Here is a 16,207-nt window from a genome sequence, read left to right as displayed (position 1 = left end):
AGTCTTCCTAGGTATTTTCAACACATTTTTCACAAGTTTATATTATTAACTACTTTAACTAATGGTGTGGAGAATGAATTCCAAATGAATATAGAATTATTTTGGTGTTGTAATAAGAAAAAAGAGAAGATAAATATGATCTTATTACATTAGTGTGGTGTAGGTCAAAGATTCTCCGGCTAGTCTAAAACTTTCCAAGTGCGGTTTCACATGACACATAGTGATTCTAATAGGAAATATGCAAAAAATTAATACACTATATGATCGTTTGGCTTAAACCACATATGCTTAATATTTTCCTTTTAACATCTTACATTACTTTTGACTTTATATTGACGTAACAAGTAAACATGTGGGAGTGAAGTGTAAAATAGAAAGTACAAAGAAGTGTAGTGCGTTTCTGACTCTAAAGGCAAAGCAAAAGTGACGAAAGTGCAGAAGAGTAAAAGTATTGTGAGTACACGACTTGGTACAATAAGTGTCATAATATAAATACTTAAATATTTAAAAGAAAATTTTTAACTACTTGTATTAAGACACTTTAGTGTGCCAAACCGTGTGCTCAACACACTAACAAATTTCTCGAGGGCCGGGGTACAAGGATTGTGACATGCGTGGTCGCAATTAGGGAGCACATGCAAACCAAACATGCTTGCTTCATCGTCAAAAAACACCCCACGTCCTTGCTTCATCGTATTCATATTCTTCCCCCATCCTAATCTTTTTGTGTTGTATTAAATTTAAACCCTCTCCTTCTTTTTATTTTATTTTTTTCCCATCGTCATTTTCTTTGACAAAGAAATACTATAATCTGGTAAGGGATTCTCGAACAGGTAATTTGCTCAAAATCTGATTAGTCAAAGCCAAACTAAATGTAGTCCACTATGCCTGCTGATGAGAATAAAGCTCTTCTGTTTTTTTAACAACGATTGTCTACATTGAGGGGTGAGGGCGCTAAGTTTTACAACAGACTAACAATAATAGGGTTCATTTATCTTTGACGATAATCAGCAAACTTAAAATCTCTCACTTACAAATAAAGAAGAATATTATTAGCACTAAGTGATGATACCTCACATTTTTTATCGAAATACTCTAAAGACTCTCGATAATTCCAACTTTGTTCCTCATTTTTCTGAAGACATCCACACCACCATAAAGAAGCCAACGCCAAACAAGCCCCAATTTGACGGCCACCTGTCTCTGAACACCTACCTCTGTCATTGACATCGGCACGGCTGACAACTCCCATGCTGTTAGTAAAAACTCACCACCTCAACTCATCCAACCAGATATCGCGTCTGTTGCGGAAGTTGTTGGTCATCACCATTCAACCCGTCTGTGTTAGGAAAGGCTGTCGTCCAATGCCCTAACTCTCCCACCCCGTCTCCAATTTCCTATTGCCAAACTTCACCAACCATCCAAAATTCTAAATAGGGTTGAAGAAGTACGTGCAAGTTGTCGGGGATTGTAGAGAGAGAGGAGATACGGTGCCATGGTGAGAGGTTGGTTTTTTGCTTCAGATTTTCTGCGGTCGTTGGCTGGCGACACGTGAAATGGGGTGTTTGTATTTTCTTATCGTACAAAATAAAAGTGTGAGATGTTTTCGTAAGATTACAGGAGTGTTAATAAAATTGTCCTTATTACCTTGTGACGGAATAGGATCCTCTTTATGGAAGTTCAGAGGATAAATCAATTGTGATTATTCATCATCGTGCGATTAAAAATTATTTTAAAATTTTAATTTAATATTAAATATAAATAGTACATAACAAAAACTGACCGCACGATGTTACGATAAACATAAATATATCTATTCGGAGGATTCTGACACCCTTTTTCACAGCGGGAAAGAGAACCAAGACTTAACGGCTAAGCTTTCTTCTCTCTATAAATACACAACCAAACACCACGTAGCAACCATAAAACATGCGAAAACAAATTACAAGTGTTTTTCATTTATCTGAGGAACCCAAACTTAGGCAGTGGCGGAAACCAGGAGAATGATGTCGGTGGCGGAGGAATCGCCGTGACGACGCCCGATCACATGGATCTGCAGGCCTTGCCGGAAGGGTGCATAGCCACCGTTGTCTTGCTTACCACGCCTCGAGACGCGGGCACGTTGTCGTCGGTTTCGAGGAGTTTCAGGGCGGCAGCGGAATCCGACACCGTCTGGGACAGGTTCCTTCCACCCGATATCCACACGATCCTGTCCTCCTCGTCACCCGCCATGTCCGTACATCCGCCGCATGTGTCTCCCTCCGCCGCTTCCAAAACCAAGAAGGAGCTTTACCTCGCTCTATGCGACAACCCTGTTCTCATCGAGCAGGGAAAGTTGGTAATTTCACTACTTTTTCCCTTATCTCCTATTCTTTTGCGGGATTTATTCGAGTTTGGAGCTCGTTTTGATAATCATTTCGTTCGCAGTTTTTAGTTTTGAAAAAAAAAAATACAAAGTCTAGTGAGTTTGGCGCTCGTTCTTATTCCGCAAGTACAGGAAAAAAAAAAGGCACAATATTCAGTTTGACATGCAGATGGTCGAAGGAATAGCTTTAAAACCGCTAGTGTTCAATTCTTTTTAGCATTAGAAGAAATATGCAGAAAGGCTAGGAAAAAAAAAAACTAATGGAAAAGGCTTGCAAACTTTGAGTTTTAATGATAAGGACAAAATAAAATGTAAATTAAATAGTACCATGATTGATTTTTTAGTGTAAAAATATGATTTTTCGTTAAAATGAACAGTAGCATAGACTTTTCATTAAAACTTCCTAGAAAAAATGAGTTAGAAATTGGAACGCATTCCCTCGGTTTAAGGTTTTTTTTTTTATTTTTTATTTTTTGTATAGCGCTTTCTATTTTTAACTGGTCTAAGATCCTGAGTGTTAATTTGCATGATCATGCAGAGCTTTTCACTGGACAAATGGAGCGGGAAGAAATGCTATATGATTGCTGCAAGGGCCCTTTCGATCGTTTGGGGCGACACTCCTCCATACTGGGAATGGATTTCTCTCCCCGACTCGAGGTCTCAAATTTCGTTCTTCTTCCTTTTCAAAGAATTGTTATCTTATTAGCATTCCAAAATAGTCATCTGCTCTGCACCCATTCCTCGGAATTGAGGATTGCAAATGATCTTTTTGGAGTGTGATAACATTTCCATGTTTTTTATTGCATAAACTATGTGTTATTGGTTGCTCAGAGATTAAATTTTGAGTATAAATTTAATTGTAATAAGCAAACAGGTTTGAGGAGGTGGCAGAGCTTGTGTGTGTGTGTTGGCTTGAAATCCGTGGCAAAATTGAGACGCGGATGCTGTCCCCGGCCACCCTTTATAAAGCTTATCTTGTATTCAAGCCGACTACAGGGGCTTATGGATTTGAGCAACAACCTTTGGAGGTCTCAGTCGGTTTAATTGGGGAGGAGCCCACGAAACACGAGGTGTTTCTGGACCCTCAGAGAGGCCTTGGTTCCCAAGGACCCGGCTTTCCCCTGGCCGGGCCTCTGCGTATCAGCGTCTTCAACCGGAGACACATGGTGGGAGTCCAAGATTTTCAGCTCAGAGAGATCGAGGTCAACGAGGCCCAGTACCCGAAAGAGCGCAACGACGGATGGCTGGAGATAGAGATGGGGGAGTTCTTCTGTGAAGGGGGTGAAGGTGGGGAGTTGGAGATGGCTTGCTTGCAGGTTAGGCGTATACACTGGAAGGGTGGCCTCTTGTTTCAAGGGATTGAGATCAGGCCCAAAAGGATGTAGAAATCAAGTGGAAGTAGATATTGTTGTCTCTGTAATTTCAAAATTATTGTTGAGCTTGTAATTTAGAATCAAAAAGGTATTTGCCTTATTGGTTTTTAAAAGTTTAGGAGGGAGGAGGCTACCTCAACCTGCGAGGCCACCTCATAACATACTACTATCATGACCGTAGCCTTGCATATTATTTATGAATGAGGTTTTTGGTTTTTATAGATCACTTACTACGATCATGACATATTATGATCATGATCGTAGTCAATTGCTCTATTACTGTAATCTTTGTGTTCAGTACTATACAAATATAAAACTATCGGTTTCATGAAAAAACCAAGACTTGTGACGATTGAGCAAAAATCTTTGTTGTATCTCTGTGTTCAATTGCTTCTCTATGTCTTTAAATTTTTCATTGTAGCATAATCTAGTTTACTGTTATAAACAATAACATTACTTTAAATTACACTAAAAGAAGAGGACATTATGAATTTTAGACGTTTGAATTCACTAGAATAATTCTTCAATTAGAATCCCAGTTTAGATTACTAAATATTGATCATACACTATATACTTGGTTCTAACCTTTGATCTCTAGCTCTTCTCAAACGCAATACTTGATATCTAAACTATAATTCCAAAAAAATAAAAATAAAAACTATAGTTTGGGTCGCACATTGTCAAACATCTCAAAAGCACTTAACATGTTACTGCAAAAGTAGGTTCAAACAAATACAATGTGAAGATCTAAAAAAGATGGAAGTCGCATCCTCTCCAGATTTATTGTCTAGAGCTAACAAATCGAGTAATTCAAGGAAAGAGATTCGAACTTTTAATTTGTGTGAGGTGGTCGAATAGAATGGACTAACGGATGCCGTATAATTTAAAATGAGTGGTTTGAATTTTTTTATCCCTCGACTCCAAACGGCTAGATCTAAAAAATATCTCGATTAAAAATGATGGACCAACAACACACTACTAATCAATACTATATTATCTCCAATTAACTTAACCTACTTGCTACACCAATTAATTAATTACTTTTATACAAGTACTAGTTAATATTAAATTCATTTAAAATTATGAGAAAAAGAAAAGGGCGAAATATAAATTTATGATATTTTTATATATTTTTCTTTGACAAAAATATTTTTTAATTTTTGTTTTTCTTGAGTGAGAAACACAAATAAGGACAGTTTTGTTTTGTTGTCAGTGGGTCGTAAAACCCAAGACGAAAGTGTTCTGTCAAGTTTTGGTCCATCTCCTCCTACTCCTCCTCCTCGAGTTTGCCAGACTCCACCAAAGGAGCTTAGAGAACGAAGACGACCCAAAAGCGAAAAAAAAAGCACTTTCAGCAGAAGCAGCTTCCCACTCTCACCTCCACCAGGTTTTCCATTTCTTCCTCCTTTTCCTTCTCTAATTTTCTATTTTAATATCACATATATTTATTATCCACCGCATCCCACAGAACTTCAAATAGAAATTAAAGCACAAGTTGTCGATTTTAATGGGTTTGTCAATGATTGCTGAAAAGGAGAAGAACCCACTTCGTTAAAGTGCTTATTTGAAAAGCCTTTTGGGGTATTGGGATCTGAGGATTAGTGTTTGGATCCGTTCTGAGATTCCCGAATTGTAATTTGGAAAAAAAGTTTGGGAATTTCTGGTTGCTGATTGTTGTTTTTGTAAAATTTCAAGTCTTGGGTTTGAGTTGGGAATAATTTTGGGGGCAGAATGCTCTATTTTGATTTATTGGGTTATCGGTGATTTTAGTTTTATGGTGTTGTAAGTTAATCACCAGTAAGTCGGTGACTCAAATGGCCACATGGATTGTTCCGGTGGCGTTTTCCTTTTGTGCAGTCGAGTCGGGTCTTAGGGTTCTTCAAATTCAACCTACATTGTGTTGGATAAGACTGTTCTTAAGCCACGCTTTTCGGTTTCTGTCTTTGCCGTCAGTCTGAGGATGATGGGGTGAGAAATGTGCGAGGTGTTAGCGCTACTAAGTAGTTTAATCGTGTTATTCGTAGATTCTGTAGCAAATGAAAATTGAGTCTGCTACGGGAGCAAGAGTGATGGGGAGTTTTAGTATCATCAAAATGGATTACCCCTCATTTGAATTGCTTGTTGGATGTGGCTCCAACACAAGTAATCTTACTGGTAGATTCAAAGTTTCACAATTATGCCAATAAGCGAGTTTTTTCGTGTATTCAAAATTTGTTTAATAGTTGATACCAGTCATTAATAAAATTACTCATGTTTTTTATTTATTTATTTATTTTTGTTTCACAGGTGTGGTAATAATGTTTCTTTCCCTGTAAAAGAGATAATTCATCAACACCAAAGGGTCAAAGGATATACCTTGAACTGTTCTTATCCTATATTAAAGGTGCCCTTCGCTGATGATTATTGATTAGTCAGGACTGGTACGATTCTTCCCATTTGAGTTTCCTGTTGACCAGTTATGCACACACACACACACACACAGAGAAAAATGCTGCCTTCTTGATCTTGTGTTCCCGTGCTGTGTCCATATATAACAGGAGGTCTCATGTAGTGCAGTGTTTACAACACAGCCTTTCTGGAGAATTATCAATCTGTGTCTGGATGAGGGGAACTGTTAGAATCATGTGACACTTCTGCTACCGTCGTGGATACATGGAAGATCATTCGTTAGCTGTGCAGAACGATTCTGTTGCCTTGACGGAATATGCTTTAGACTTGGCTATTGGGCAAGAATTTCCTGATGTTGAAACTTGCAGAAGAAGATTGAAGAACATTGCTTTGGTACAACATTTTGATCTTCGTATAGTGAAATCAGATCGCAGCCGGTTTATAGCCAAGTGCTCCAAAGAAGGTTGCCCATGGCGTGTCCATGTGGCAAAATGTCCCGGAGTTCCAACCTTTACAGTAAGAACCCTGCATGGTGAGCATACCTGTGAAGGAGTTCTCAACCTTCATCATCAGCAAGCATCAGTAGGTTGGGTTGCTAGGTCTGTAGAAGCACGGATTCGGGATAACCCACGGTATAAACCAAAAGAGATCCTGCAAGATATCCGTGATCAGCATGGAGTTGCTGTTTCTTACATGCAAGCTTGGCGTGGCAAGGAACGTAGCATGGCCGCACTTCATGGAACTTTTGAAGAAGGGTATCGCCTTCTTCCTGCATACTGTGAGCAAATAAAGAAAACCAACCCTGGAAGCATTGCTTCAGTTTTTGCCACTGGACAAGAAAATTGCTTCCACCGTCTCTTCATTTCTTACCGTGCATCAATCTATGGGTTTATACATGCTTGTAGGCCACTTTTGGAACTTGATAGAGCGCACCTCAAAGGAAAATACTTGGGTTCCGTTCTTTGTGCCTCAGCTGTTGATGCCGATGATACATTATTTCCTCTGGCAATAGCTATCGTTGATGTGGAAAGCGACGAAAATTGGATGTGGTTTATGTCAGAATTGCGAAAGCTTCTTGGAGTAAACACTGACAACATGCCTAGGCTAACAATACTCTCTGAGAGACAAAGGGGTGTTGTAGAGGCAGTGGAAACTCATTTTCCTAGTGCTTTCCATGGTTTTTGTCTGCGTTATGTTAGTGAAAATTTTCGTGATACCTTTAAAAATGCAAAGTTGGTGAATATCTTCTGGAATGCTGTTTATGCTCTCACTGCGGTTGAATTTGACAGCAAGATTGCAGAGATGGCAGAGATCTCACAAGACGTGATACCATGGTTTCAACACTTCCCTCCCCAACTTTGGGCTGTAGCATATTTTGAAGGAGTGCGATATGGCCATTTTACTCTCGGTGTTACAGAGCTGTTGTATAATTGGGCTCTTGAATGCCATGAGCTCCCTATTGTGCAAATGATGGAGCATATTCGTGATCAGTTATCATCATGGTACAATGACCGCCGGAATATGGGAATGAGTTGGACATCAATTCTAGTACCATCTGCTGAGAAACGGATTCTAGAGGCAATGGCTGATGCTCGATGCTACCAAGTACTTCGTGCAAATGAAGTCGAATTTGAGATTGTGTCTACTGAGCGGACAAATATCGTGGATATACAAACTCGCGTGTGCTCATGTCGCCGTTGGCATATATATGGTCTACCTTGTGCACATGCTGCTGCTGCACTTATGTCCTGTGGACACAATGCCCATTTGTTTGCTGATCCTTGCTTCACAGTAGCAAGTTACCGAGAGACCTATTCGCAGCTGATTCATCCTATTCCGGATAAAAACTTATGGAAGGAGCCAGGTGACGGAACAGAGGGGGGAAGCACCAGTGTTGATATCATGATACGCCCACCCAAGACTCGGCGGCCACCTGGAAGACCCAAGAAGAAGGTCCTTCGTGTAGAGAACTTCAAGAGGCCGAAGAGAGTTGTTCAATGCGGTCGCTGCCATATGTTAGGACATTCTCAAAAGAAATGTACCTTACCAAATTGACCTGAATTAGACTGTTTAAAATCGTTCTTCAACCTGGATTTTGGTTCCTCTTTTCCTTTCGTTGTTCTAAAACGCTGTAGAATCAGTTGTGTTGTAGTAATGTTAATGTCTGTTTTAATTTTAACTACTCTAGTTGCGAAACGAGGATTTGGTCTGTTTTTTTCTTTCTTCTGCACAGTACAATCTGTTTCTCTGTTAGATCGAATCATAAATGTCCAGGCATAAGCATCTCTCGGTTCTATCGGCATAAACTTCCGGTGAATTGCTAAACGCTGCAACTTCATTGTGTCCGTTTTCGGTTTAGCTGTGTTTTCTGGTATGGATTCTGCAATTTACAATTCTGTTTGATTTGAGAGTTAATAGAGATGGTGGTAACATGAACATTAACTTTGTCCAAAAACGTTTCAACCTTGCAATTGGTGTGAACAAACAGCCATCATCGAAAAATATCGTACAAATCCAGACTTAGAACCATTGTAATCAGCTCAAATTGGGTTCAAATTCACGCGACTGTTACAGAAAATAGGTGTAGCTGCGTCGAGTATCATCCATTTTCTTTTGTATTTGAGCATCAACAATCGAAAAATGACTAAATCTAAATTTGGTAAGAGAATTGAATGCTAAGCTTCAATTTGAGAAGTGATTATAAGATGTGTGTAAGCTTCTCTGCCTCGAAGTTAGATGAACATATTGGGTAGGGGCCTCACCGCCATGAATGCGTCCACCATCTGAAAAATAAGCAAAACCATTTCCGCAAGTCCTTCTAAGTCATAACCAGGGTTTCATAAACTCAACATGTTTGCTTTCCAAAATCACGCAGCACGCAGAGACAAATAACAACTTACAGGACGGCCAATCATCTAAAAATGCTAGAAAAGCTTACCTCATCAGTCACAGCAGCCCTAGCCCTCCGATGTCTTTCTACCATTTCCGTCAAAACTTCAACAAGCAGTTGCTTCACTTCACCTGTTAGCATGCGCCCGGAACCATACTCCTAATAGCACCCCAAGTGAATTAGCAAAAAGAGGATGTATAATATGTGGACATAGAAAACAGATAAATTCATTGGGGTGATGAGTCTCACCTTCTGTATCTCTTCGAGTTTATCATCATCGTCTAGGAAAAAGCTTAGATATTTGAATGGAATATCTACCTGAATAGTTTCCAGAAGATAAATTAATTCCTCAATAAGTTACAAGGCACCAACAAGTACTAACAAAGAAATCTCATAACATGAAATCCAATTGGCGTGAACTGTCGACTGGTAAGCAAATTTGCCTTCTTGCTCAGACAACCTATACTGCAGAAAGAAGGTAGCACATCCAGCAACAAATACACTCTCATGCCAATCGGGAAGGGCACATTTCTATTACTAACATGTGAGACAATCGAAATACCTCGAGATTTGCCCCAAGCTCTCTATGTTTCTCGACTGAATCTTGTCCACCAGAATATGCGTACCTGTTGATCTGCATATACACACAAGTTCTTTGTTTTAGGTTAATCTTGAATAACCTTTGGACCATTTGGATTGTGATTTTCAGCTAGAAAGATTGGTACTGTGAGACTACGGCAACATCAAATGGAAACCTTGTTCTTAATTTCCTTTGCAGAATCAGTTACATATATGGCAGAATTTGGATCACTAGCTGACATTTTTCCAGTCTCTCCCTGCAAGTATCCACATTCCAGAAAAGGTATCAGAAATCACATCATAAGCTACACACAGTAAAACATAAGATCATTAACATACCTGCAGGGCAGGGAAGAAAGAAGACTCGATCAATGCAGGCTTGTGATATCCAATTCGTGGAGCAACATCTCGTGTCATTCTAAAATAAGGATCCTTGACAAATCATAAACAAATAAACCATGGTATTAGAAAATAAACAAAAGAAAGAAAAACAACGATAAATCAAATTGACTAGCACAAAGTTATTAAAACTATTTGATACTCTTAAATGGTGCTGTGCAGCATTTAAAGGTAAGGTGGTCCCGTATAGATTTAGCCAAGGGGGAAAATACACATATATCATAGATGAGAATTATCCATATCATGCATACCTGGTCAATCGCGCAAGGTATTAAGCAACGAAGATTGTCTTGGCCAGGGAAGAGATGTGGAAATGAACTTGGAAATGATGGAACTGCCTGCATTAAGACACGACTATATTGGATCTCTTTATCATGTATCCCAGCACATTTTTGCATCCTTATGTCATCTTACATAGTCACATAACTGATACAGAACATCACACTGAAGGTTTCAGAAAAATCAATATTCTTTCGACTTGGACTAAGCAATGCATTGTTTTCCTTATATGATGGAAAATATGAGAGATCAAAGATGTTCACTGGTGAAAGAATTGTACAGTTGACTGGCAGCGAGTCAACAATAAGAGCTCATAGGAAAGAGAAAGCATTTATTGAGCTAAATCAAACTTACAGAAGGTGAGGTTTCAGTGAAGTTATAAAAAGAAAACAGATATTAGCTCAGTCATTTTGTGGAACTAGTCAGTAACAACGAACAATAATTTAATAATTCTTCATATAATAAGCAGTGTAGCCAAGAAAATTACCTGCACAGGTGGAAAACTAACTTTTCCTATGTGATCTTCTCCAGTGAAACCAAAGATACCAACAACCTGGATATCAAAACCGAAATTCACAAAATTATTGCAAAAACTCCAACAAAGAGGTATACAAAGCAAATATTTCACGATGGGGGGAAAAGTTCACCTTATTATATGTTACACACTTTCCAACCTTCACCATATTCTTGTAGAAGGCACTGCACAGGAAATTACACATGAAATCAGTAAGCAAGTGTTACAACACAAGTGCGCGCACACACAAAGTATCCATGATAGAATCAAACCCTGCTAGGTTTTCCTAATTATTATTGTATCTTGTCAAGCAGTTTGCAGCCAACTAAATTACCAAGGGCATATCATTCTGGTTTGATAAAAATGGAACCTCATGCAAGTGTCAAGCAGTGTCAACAAACAAAAGGGTTTCCATAAGATCCTAAAATCTCAAACCCTTCCAACATGGGCAGAGAAGCAAATAGCTTTTGTAACCCACTTAAACCGTTGATAAAAAATTGAAGCATAAACTCATATACATATCAATACAACGCAATATTAACTTCATACGCAGTTAAGCCTACATATCTGTTACTTACCCACCAACGAAGTCAAAATCGGAGAAGATGAAGGTTTTTGATATGTCAAAACCACAAGCAATAATGTCTTTAGCATTCTCCCTGGCGAGTCTCTGGCTCTCTTCCACAGTCAGATTTTTCCACATGCACTTCTCATCGTCGGTAAGTTGTACAACAAGCGGAACCTTGAATACCTCTTGCAAATATCTGCATAAATAATTCAATTCATAAACTTTTCAAAATCTACTTCACATCGGGCACGCGAGCAATACCAATTACAACACAAAGCACAGAGATACCGATGATCACACTCACGAAAACCCGAAAAGATAAAAAATTTCAGAAAAGACCAACATCAGATAATCAGAAAACAATGCAGTGGGAGCTTACTTAGTGAACATGAAGGGGATAAGATGCCCCAAATGCAGAGCCTCGGAGGAGGGCCCTCGTCCAGTGTACAAATAGAACTTGTCTCCCCTCTCGTAGGCATCCAGAATCTCATTCAAGTCCCTGCATTTCACATAAACTCGAAATTCGACCCCCAATTCAATTTTTTGCAATTTTTCCAGAAAAAAAAAAATGAAAACTTAAGAGAGAGAGAGAGAGAGAGAGAGAGAGAGGGACCTGTGGGCAAAGAAGACGCCGCGGCGGAGGAAGACGTGAGGAGGACGGCCGGTGAGGCGGTGGATGCGGTCGACGAGCGGCTGGTCGATTCTCTGGCAGCCGAACTGGTCGATGAGCTTATCGTAGTCGATTTTCCCGCCACCTTTGGCCGACACCATCCATGGATTCACTACCTGCTCCTCCTCTTCCTTCTGTTCTGGTTCTGCCTCTCCCTCTCTTTTCTCCATCGTCACTCTCTCTCTCTCTCTCTCTCTCTCTCTCTCTCTTTCTCTCCGGCGTTCGCTCACTGTCTGAAAAATCGGCGGCGTCTTCTTCTTCTTCCTTTCTTTTTCTTCGGAGGGTATTTTGGTGTTTTCATGGATTTTATCTCCACGTTCTGTAAGCTTGTTATTTGTTTATGTGCCCCTGTATTATTACCAAAATTTCACTTTCCTCTCTAAAATTTAATTGTGCGATTTGGCCCCGTGTTCTTTCATTTTGTGCCCGGCATATCAAGATCTTTTAGTGCACTCTAAAAAAGACGGCACACTACATGTTATAATATAAATGAAGGCACATTAAAAATTTATACTTCAAAGTGGAACATATCAATTTTTTCTTTCATTTACATTTAAACTCGTGGTGTTCTGCTTTTTATTTTGGATACCCATGAAAATTTCTCAATTCCATCAAGTTGATCGAGAAAATTGTTAACTTCGTTGACTAATGTGGAATGGGATAGGCAAAAGTAAAGCACATGAGGCCGCAAAGTCTTGCAATTGAAAATGGATCGTTCTATTCTTGCATCAATTTTTACTTTTTACACTTTTATTAATTTATTATTATTAATCTTCTTTAATTCATTCGATCCAAAGATTGAAAATTAAGAGGAGTATTCGAGAAGAAAAAAAATGGGCATACAAATAGCACCGCCCTAAAGAATTCAAGGATGATAGTGGAAATAATGCAAAGGCTACATCAAGTTGATTCTAAAATTGGAATTGATATTCATTTTTGAAACTTTGTAAATTGATATTGAAAACATTTGTTTCCGCTTCGGCTTGGTGGGAAATTAGGTCAAACTTGGTATTTTCTTTATTTTACCTATCATTTAAAGCGAAATGGAACCTTTGGAACAAGCTAACTAAGTTTATAATATTCGTGATGATTTCAAAAATAAAATTGCAGATGACGCGTTACAACAGAAAGCAATAATCAATGTAGACAAATTGATACAATTGCAATAACACCAGTTACACCGTGCGCAAGCGGCATACAAAAACAAAAAGGCCTATTCAGTTATCTCCTTATACGGCGTCGTCTTGGCGGCACGATCAATAGGGGGCCCTATTTTGCTTGAATTGAACCCTAATTTACAACCAAAAACCACCCCCTTTGATTCGAAGCGAATCGTCGTCGCTGCCAAATGCTTCAATGAAGAACAACGAAGATCTCCAATCGCAATCGACGAAGAAAACCAGAGAGTTGCCGAATCTGTCAGAGTGCCATTGTTGCCACCTGAGAGTAGACATTGCCAACGCCAGCGCCAAGAGCAAGCTTCAGATCCTCTACAGCGAGTGGCGCGTCGTCCTCCTCTGCAAGAAATGCCTCACGCGCGTTGAGTCCTCGGAGCTCTGCTCCTACTGCTTCGCCGCCACCTCGCCGTCGCAGGAGGACTCCTTCACTTGCTGCCAGTGTAATCGGAGAGTGCACAGGCGTTGCGATTCCGAGTATCGAGGGATTGCGCTGTTGTCTCAGAAGTCTTGCTTGGCGGTGGAGGCTGAGGTTTGTGCCGATTGCTGGCTGCCGGAGTCGCTTGCGCGGTGGAGAGGGGTTGTGAGGAGTCGGAAGGCGCGGAGGAGTGGAAAGGGGAGAGCTTGTTTGGGATTGGGGAAGTATAGGGTTTCGGCCGTGGTGGATGGCAGGAAAATTTGTGATGTGTCTGGTGCTGAAGAGGGCTCAAAGGATGTGGCTTTCGATGATGATGATGACGACGACGACGACGACGACGATGATGATGGGCAGTTGGCTGCCATGAATGGCTCTGCTAAGAAACTGCGTTTGCGGAGTTTGAGAGTGTGTGTTTGTGATTCGTCGACGGATGTTGGTTGTTTGAAGCTGGATATCGAAGAGGAGAATGGGGACGATGACGGGCAGTTGAAGGAAGGACAAGGGAGCTGCTCCAATGGTGTTGACTTGGAGTCTTTTGCTCTCAATAAACAAGAGCAAGATGAATGTGTCTGTGTTACAATGCCGAAGGACAAAAGGCGCGATTCAAAGCTTGATCCTTTTTACTTCAAGTACAGGAAAAGGAGCAGGGTTAATCAGTCTGTATTAACATATAAGAGAAGGCCCAAAAAGCTCAATCCTTGTTCCATGTTAACATATAAGAGGAGGAGACCCCAAAGCCACCTCTTTGCTTGTTATCTGTTAACATATAAGAGGAGAAGACCCACAATCGTATATGACCGTTCATCTGGAGACCGATACTGAATCATCGGGTTGAGTCTCTGGAGATCACAGGGCTTTATTGTTGAAGTGGCTCGTGCCCCCATTGAAATGGAATGACTGAGGTCGGCCATGGCCTGGTACTGAATCTTGATTGCTACAGGTTGGAAAAAACAGCCTCCTTTTTGTATGCTTCCATGTGATTTTCAGTGTGTTTTGTGGCGCTGTATGATTCTTCATGTAGTATGATTCAGTTCAGATATCAAGTTGTGTTCTCAGGCATGAGTTTACGATTATTTTCTTCCAATTTGGGTGATAGTGATAAAGATAAGATTGTTCAAGAGTCTAGATTTACAAGTTGAAGTAACAAGTGAAGGTCTTTTCTTTCGTTAAGTAGTGCAGTAGAGCAGGGGATGGTGGCAGTGTATCACATCATTCAATCAGGGCCTCTTGGAGCTATCTTTATTACCAGTAATCCTTAGATACACGAATTTGGATACGTTAGTGTTGTAGTGAGTACAAAGGATGAGCCAGCTTTGATTGACTATGCACGGAAAAGTGCGAACCCTACTGTTAACATAAAATTGCAACAAACACTGCTCAAGACAAAGCCTGCACCCGCTGTTGCTTTGTACACTTCGACAGGCCCTTCAAAAAGTTATCCGGGCCTTTTGAAGTCGGATATAATGGCCCCGGGGTCATTAGTTTTGGCTGCTTGGTCTCCCAAGGTTGCATCAGTTCAAATTGGGTTCATTGTGAATTTACCTAGCGACTACAATTTGATATCCGGGACATCCATGGCTTGCTCTCATGCTTCAGGTGTAGCTGAGCTACTGAAAGGTGCGCACCCAGGATGGAGTGCAACAGCAATTAGGTCTGCTTTGATGGCCACAGCCAATCCATTGGACACTACTCGCAATCCATTTCTTGACGGTGACCATTTCAACTCTGCTTCACCATTAACCATGGGAACAGGTCGCATCGATCCTAATAGAGCACTTGAGCCGGGCCTAACATACGATGCTACCTCGCAAGAGTATGTCAATCTCTTATGCTCCACGAATTTTACGCGTAAGCAATCTTATCCATCACTAGATCGCGCCTATGATTGTTCCAAACCATCTTCCTATCTGAACTATCCATCTTTCATCGCATTGTACATTCTCACAAAACAAAGACAAGGGTTCAAACATTTCAGAGGACTGTGACGAGTGTGGGAGATGGCGTGGCTCAGTACATGGCTCCGGTGACTGCTCCAAAGGGTTCTAAGGTAACAGTCTCCCCAGAGATACTGATCTCTGCACACAAGTATGAGAAGCAAAAGGGAAGGCTTCGTATGGCACACTTGTTTGGATCGAACAAAATCGAAAATACAGTCTGGAGCTCTCTTGTTTGAGTTGATGATCATGTATGTAGCTAGAACAAAATGTTAATTAGGATGAGTTTCGTTGTATTCACAAGGCTTATTTGCATATCCCTTTGCACACTTAGATATGGGGCCGAATGGAGTCTGAAAGATAGCATAATTGTTACGCGTCTTGAAGCAATCTTGGGAAACCTCACACCCCGAGTGCAGTGCAGCTGCTATTAGGTCTGCCCTAATGGCCACACCTAGCCCGTTGGAAAATTCCGGCTGTTCGATTCAAGATCCGGGTTTCAATTTTACGTTTGCTTCACCGCTACCTATGGGGGCTACTCGAATAAATCCAGATCGAGCACTTGACCTTGGTTTGACTTATGATGCGACGACACACGACTGCATCAATTTTGTTGTGCTCCATGAACTTATTTGGCAATCAATTACAAAAGCTC

General features: G+C 40.4%; 4 protein-coding genes and 1 pseudogene across 5 annotated transcripts; 4 read left to right on the top strand and 1 right to left on the bottom strand.

The window, feature by feature from the left end:
• Window positions 1-1,928: 1,928 nt before the first annotated feature.
• On the top strand, window positions 1,929-3,959 carry LOC137746222 (putative F-box protein PP2-B12). Its single transcript, XM_068486296.2, has 3 exons — window positions 1,929-2,338; window positions 2,904-3,022; window positions 3,240-3,959. Exons 1-3 carry the CDS (start codon window positions 2,048-2,050, stop codon window positions 3,748-3,750), a joined length of 921 nt encoding a protein of 306 aa, XP_068342397.2. The 5' UTR covers window positions 1,929-2,047; the 3' UTR covers window positions 3,751-3,959.
• Window positions 3,960-4,928: 969 nt separating this feature from the next.
• LOC137744891 (uncharacterized) lies at window positions 4,929-8,322 on the top strand. 2 transcript variants are annotated; one of them, XM_088681170.1, is made up of 3 exons: window positions 4,929-5,125; window positions 6,025-6,158; window positions 6,276-8,322. In XM_088681170.1, exon 3 carries the CDS (start codon window positions 6,391-6,393, stop codon window positions 8,179-8,181), a length of 1,791 nt encoding a protein of 596 aa, XP_088537296.1. In that variant the 5' UTR covers window positions 4,929-5,125; window positions 6,025-6,158; window positions 6,276-6,390; the 3' UTR covers window positions 8,182-8,322. The 2 variants fall into 2 exon arrangements, with proteins under 2 accessions (XP_088537296.1, XP_068340805.1); XM_068484704.2 differs by having other exon boundaries at window positions 4,934-5,125; window positions 6,295-8,322.
• Window positions 8,323-8,569: 247 nt separating this feature from the next.
• LOC137746288 (tryptophan--tRNA ligase, cytoplasmic) lies at window positions 8,570-12,377 on the bottom strand. Its single transcript, XM_068486365.2, has 12 exons — window positions 11,969-12,377; window positions 11,735-11,854; window positions 11,366-11,551; window positions 10,921-10,972; window positions 10,761-10,826; window positions 10,246-10,332; window positions 9,935-10,027; window positions 9,772-9,852; window positions 9,579-9,650; window positions 9,266-9,334; window positions 9,065-9,175; window positions 8,570-8,909 (listed from the first exon to the last, which is right to left on the bottom strand). The coding sequence occupies exons 1-12, from the start codon at window positions 12,193-12,195 to the stop codon at window positions 8,859-8,861; spliced, it is 1,215 nt and encodes a 404-aa protein (XP_068342466.2). The 5' UTR covers window positions 12,196-12,377; the 3' UTR covers window positions 8,570-8,858.
• An 816-nt stretch (window positions 12,378-13,193) lies between these two features.
• On the top strand, window positions 13,194-15,927 carry LOC137746289 (uncharacterized). The gene is made up of 2 exons (XM_088681171.1): window positions 13,194-15,466; window positions 15,573-15,927. The coding sequence occupies exon 1, from the start codon at window positions 13,382-13,384 to the stop codon at window positions 14,438-14,440; it is 1,059 nt and encodes a 352-aa protein (XP_088537297.1). The 5' UTR covers window positions 13,194-13,381; the 3' UTR covers window positions 14,441-15,466; window positions 15,573-15,927.
• LOC137745371 (subtilisin-like protease SBT3 pseudogene) lies at window positions 14,528-15,603 on the top strand (annotated as a pseudogene).
• Window positions 15,928-16,207: the final 280 nt, after the last annotated feature.

Source organism: Pyrus communis, chromosome 12 (assembly GCF_041283825.1).
Source record: "Pyrus communis isolate YQ-2024b chromosome 12, ASM4128382v1, whole genome shotgun sequence".
NCBI classification, from domain to species: domain Eukaryota; kingdom Viridiplantae; phylum Streptophyta; class Magnoliopsida; order Rosales; family Rosaceae; genus Pyrus; species Pyrus communis.
This window is presented reverse-complemented; position numbering and strand designations above follow the sequence as displayed.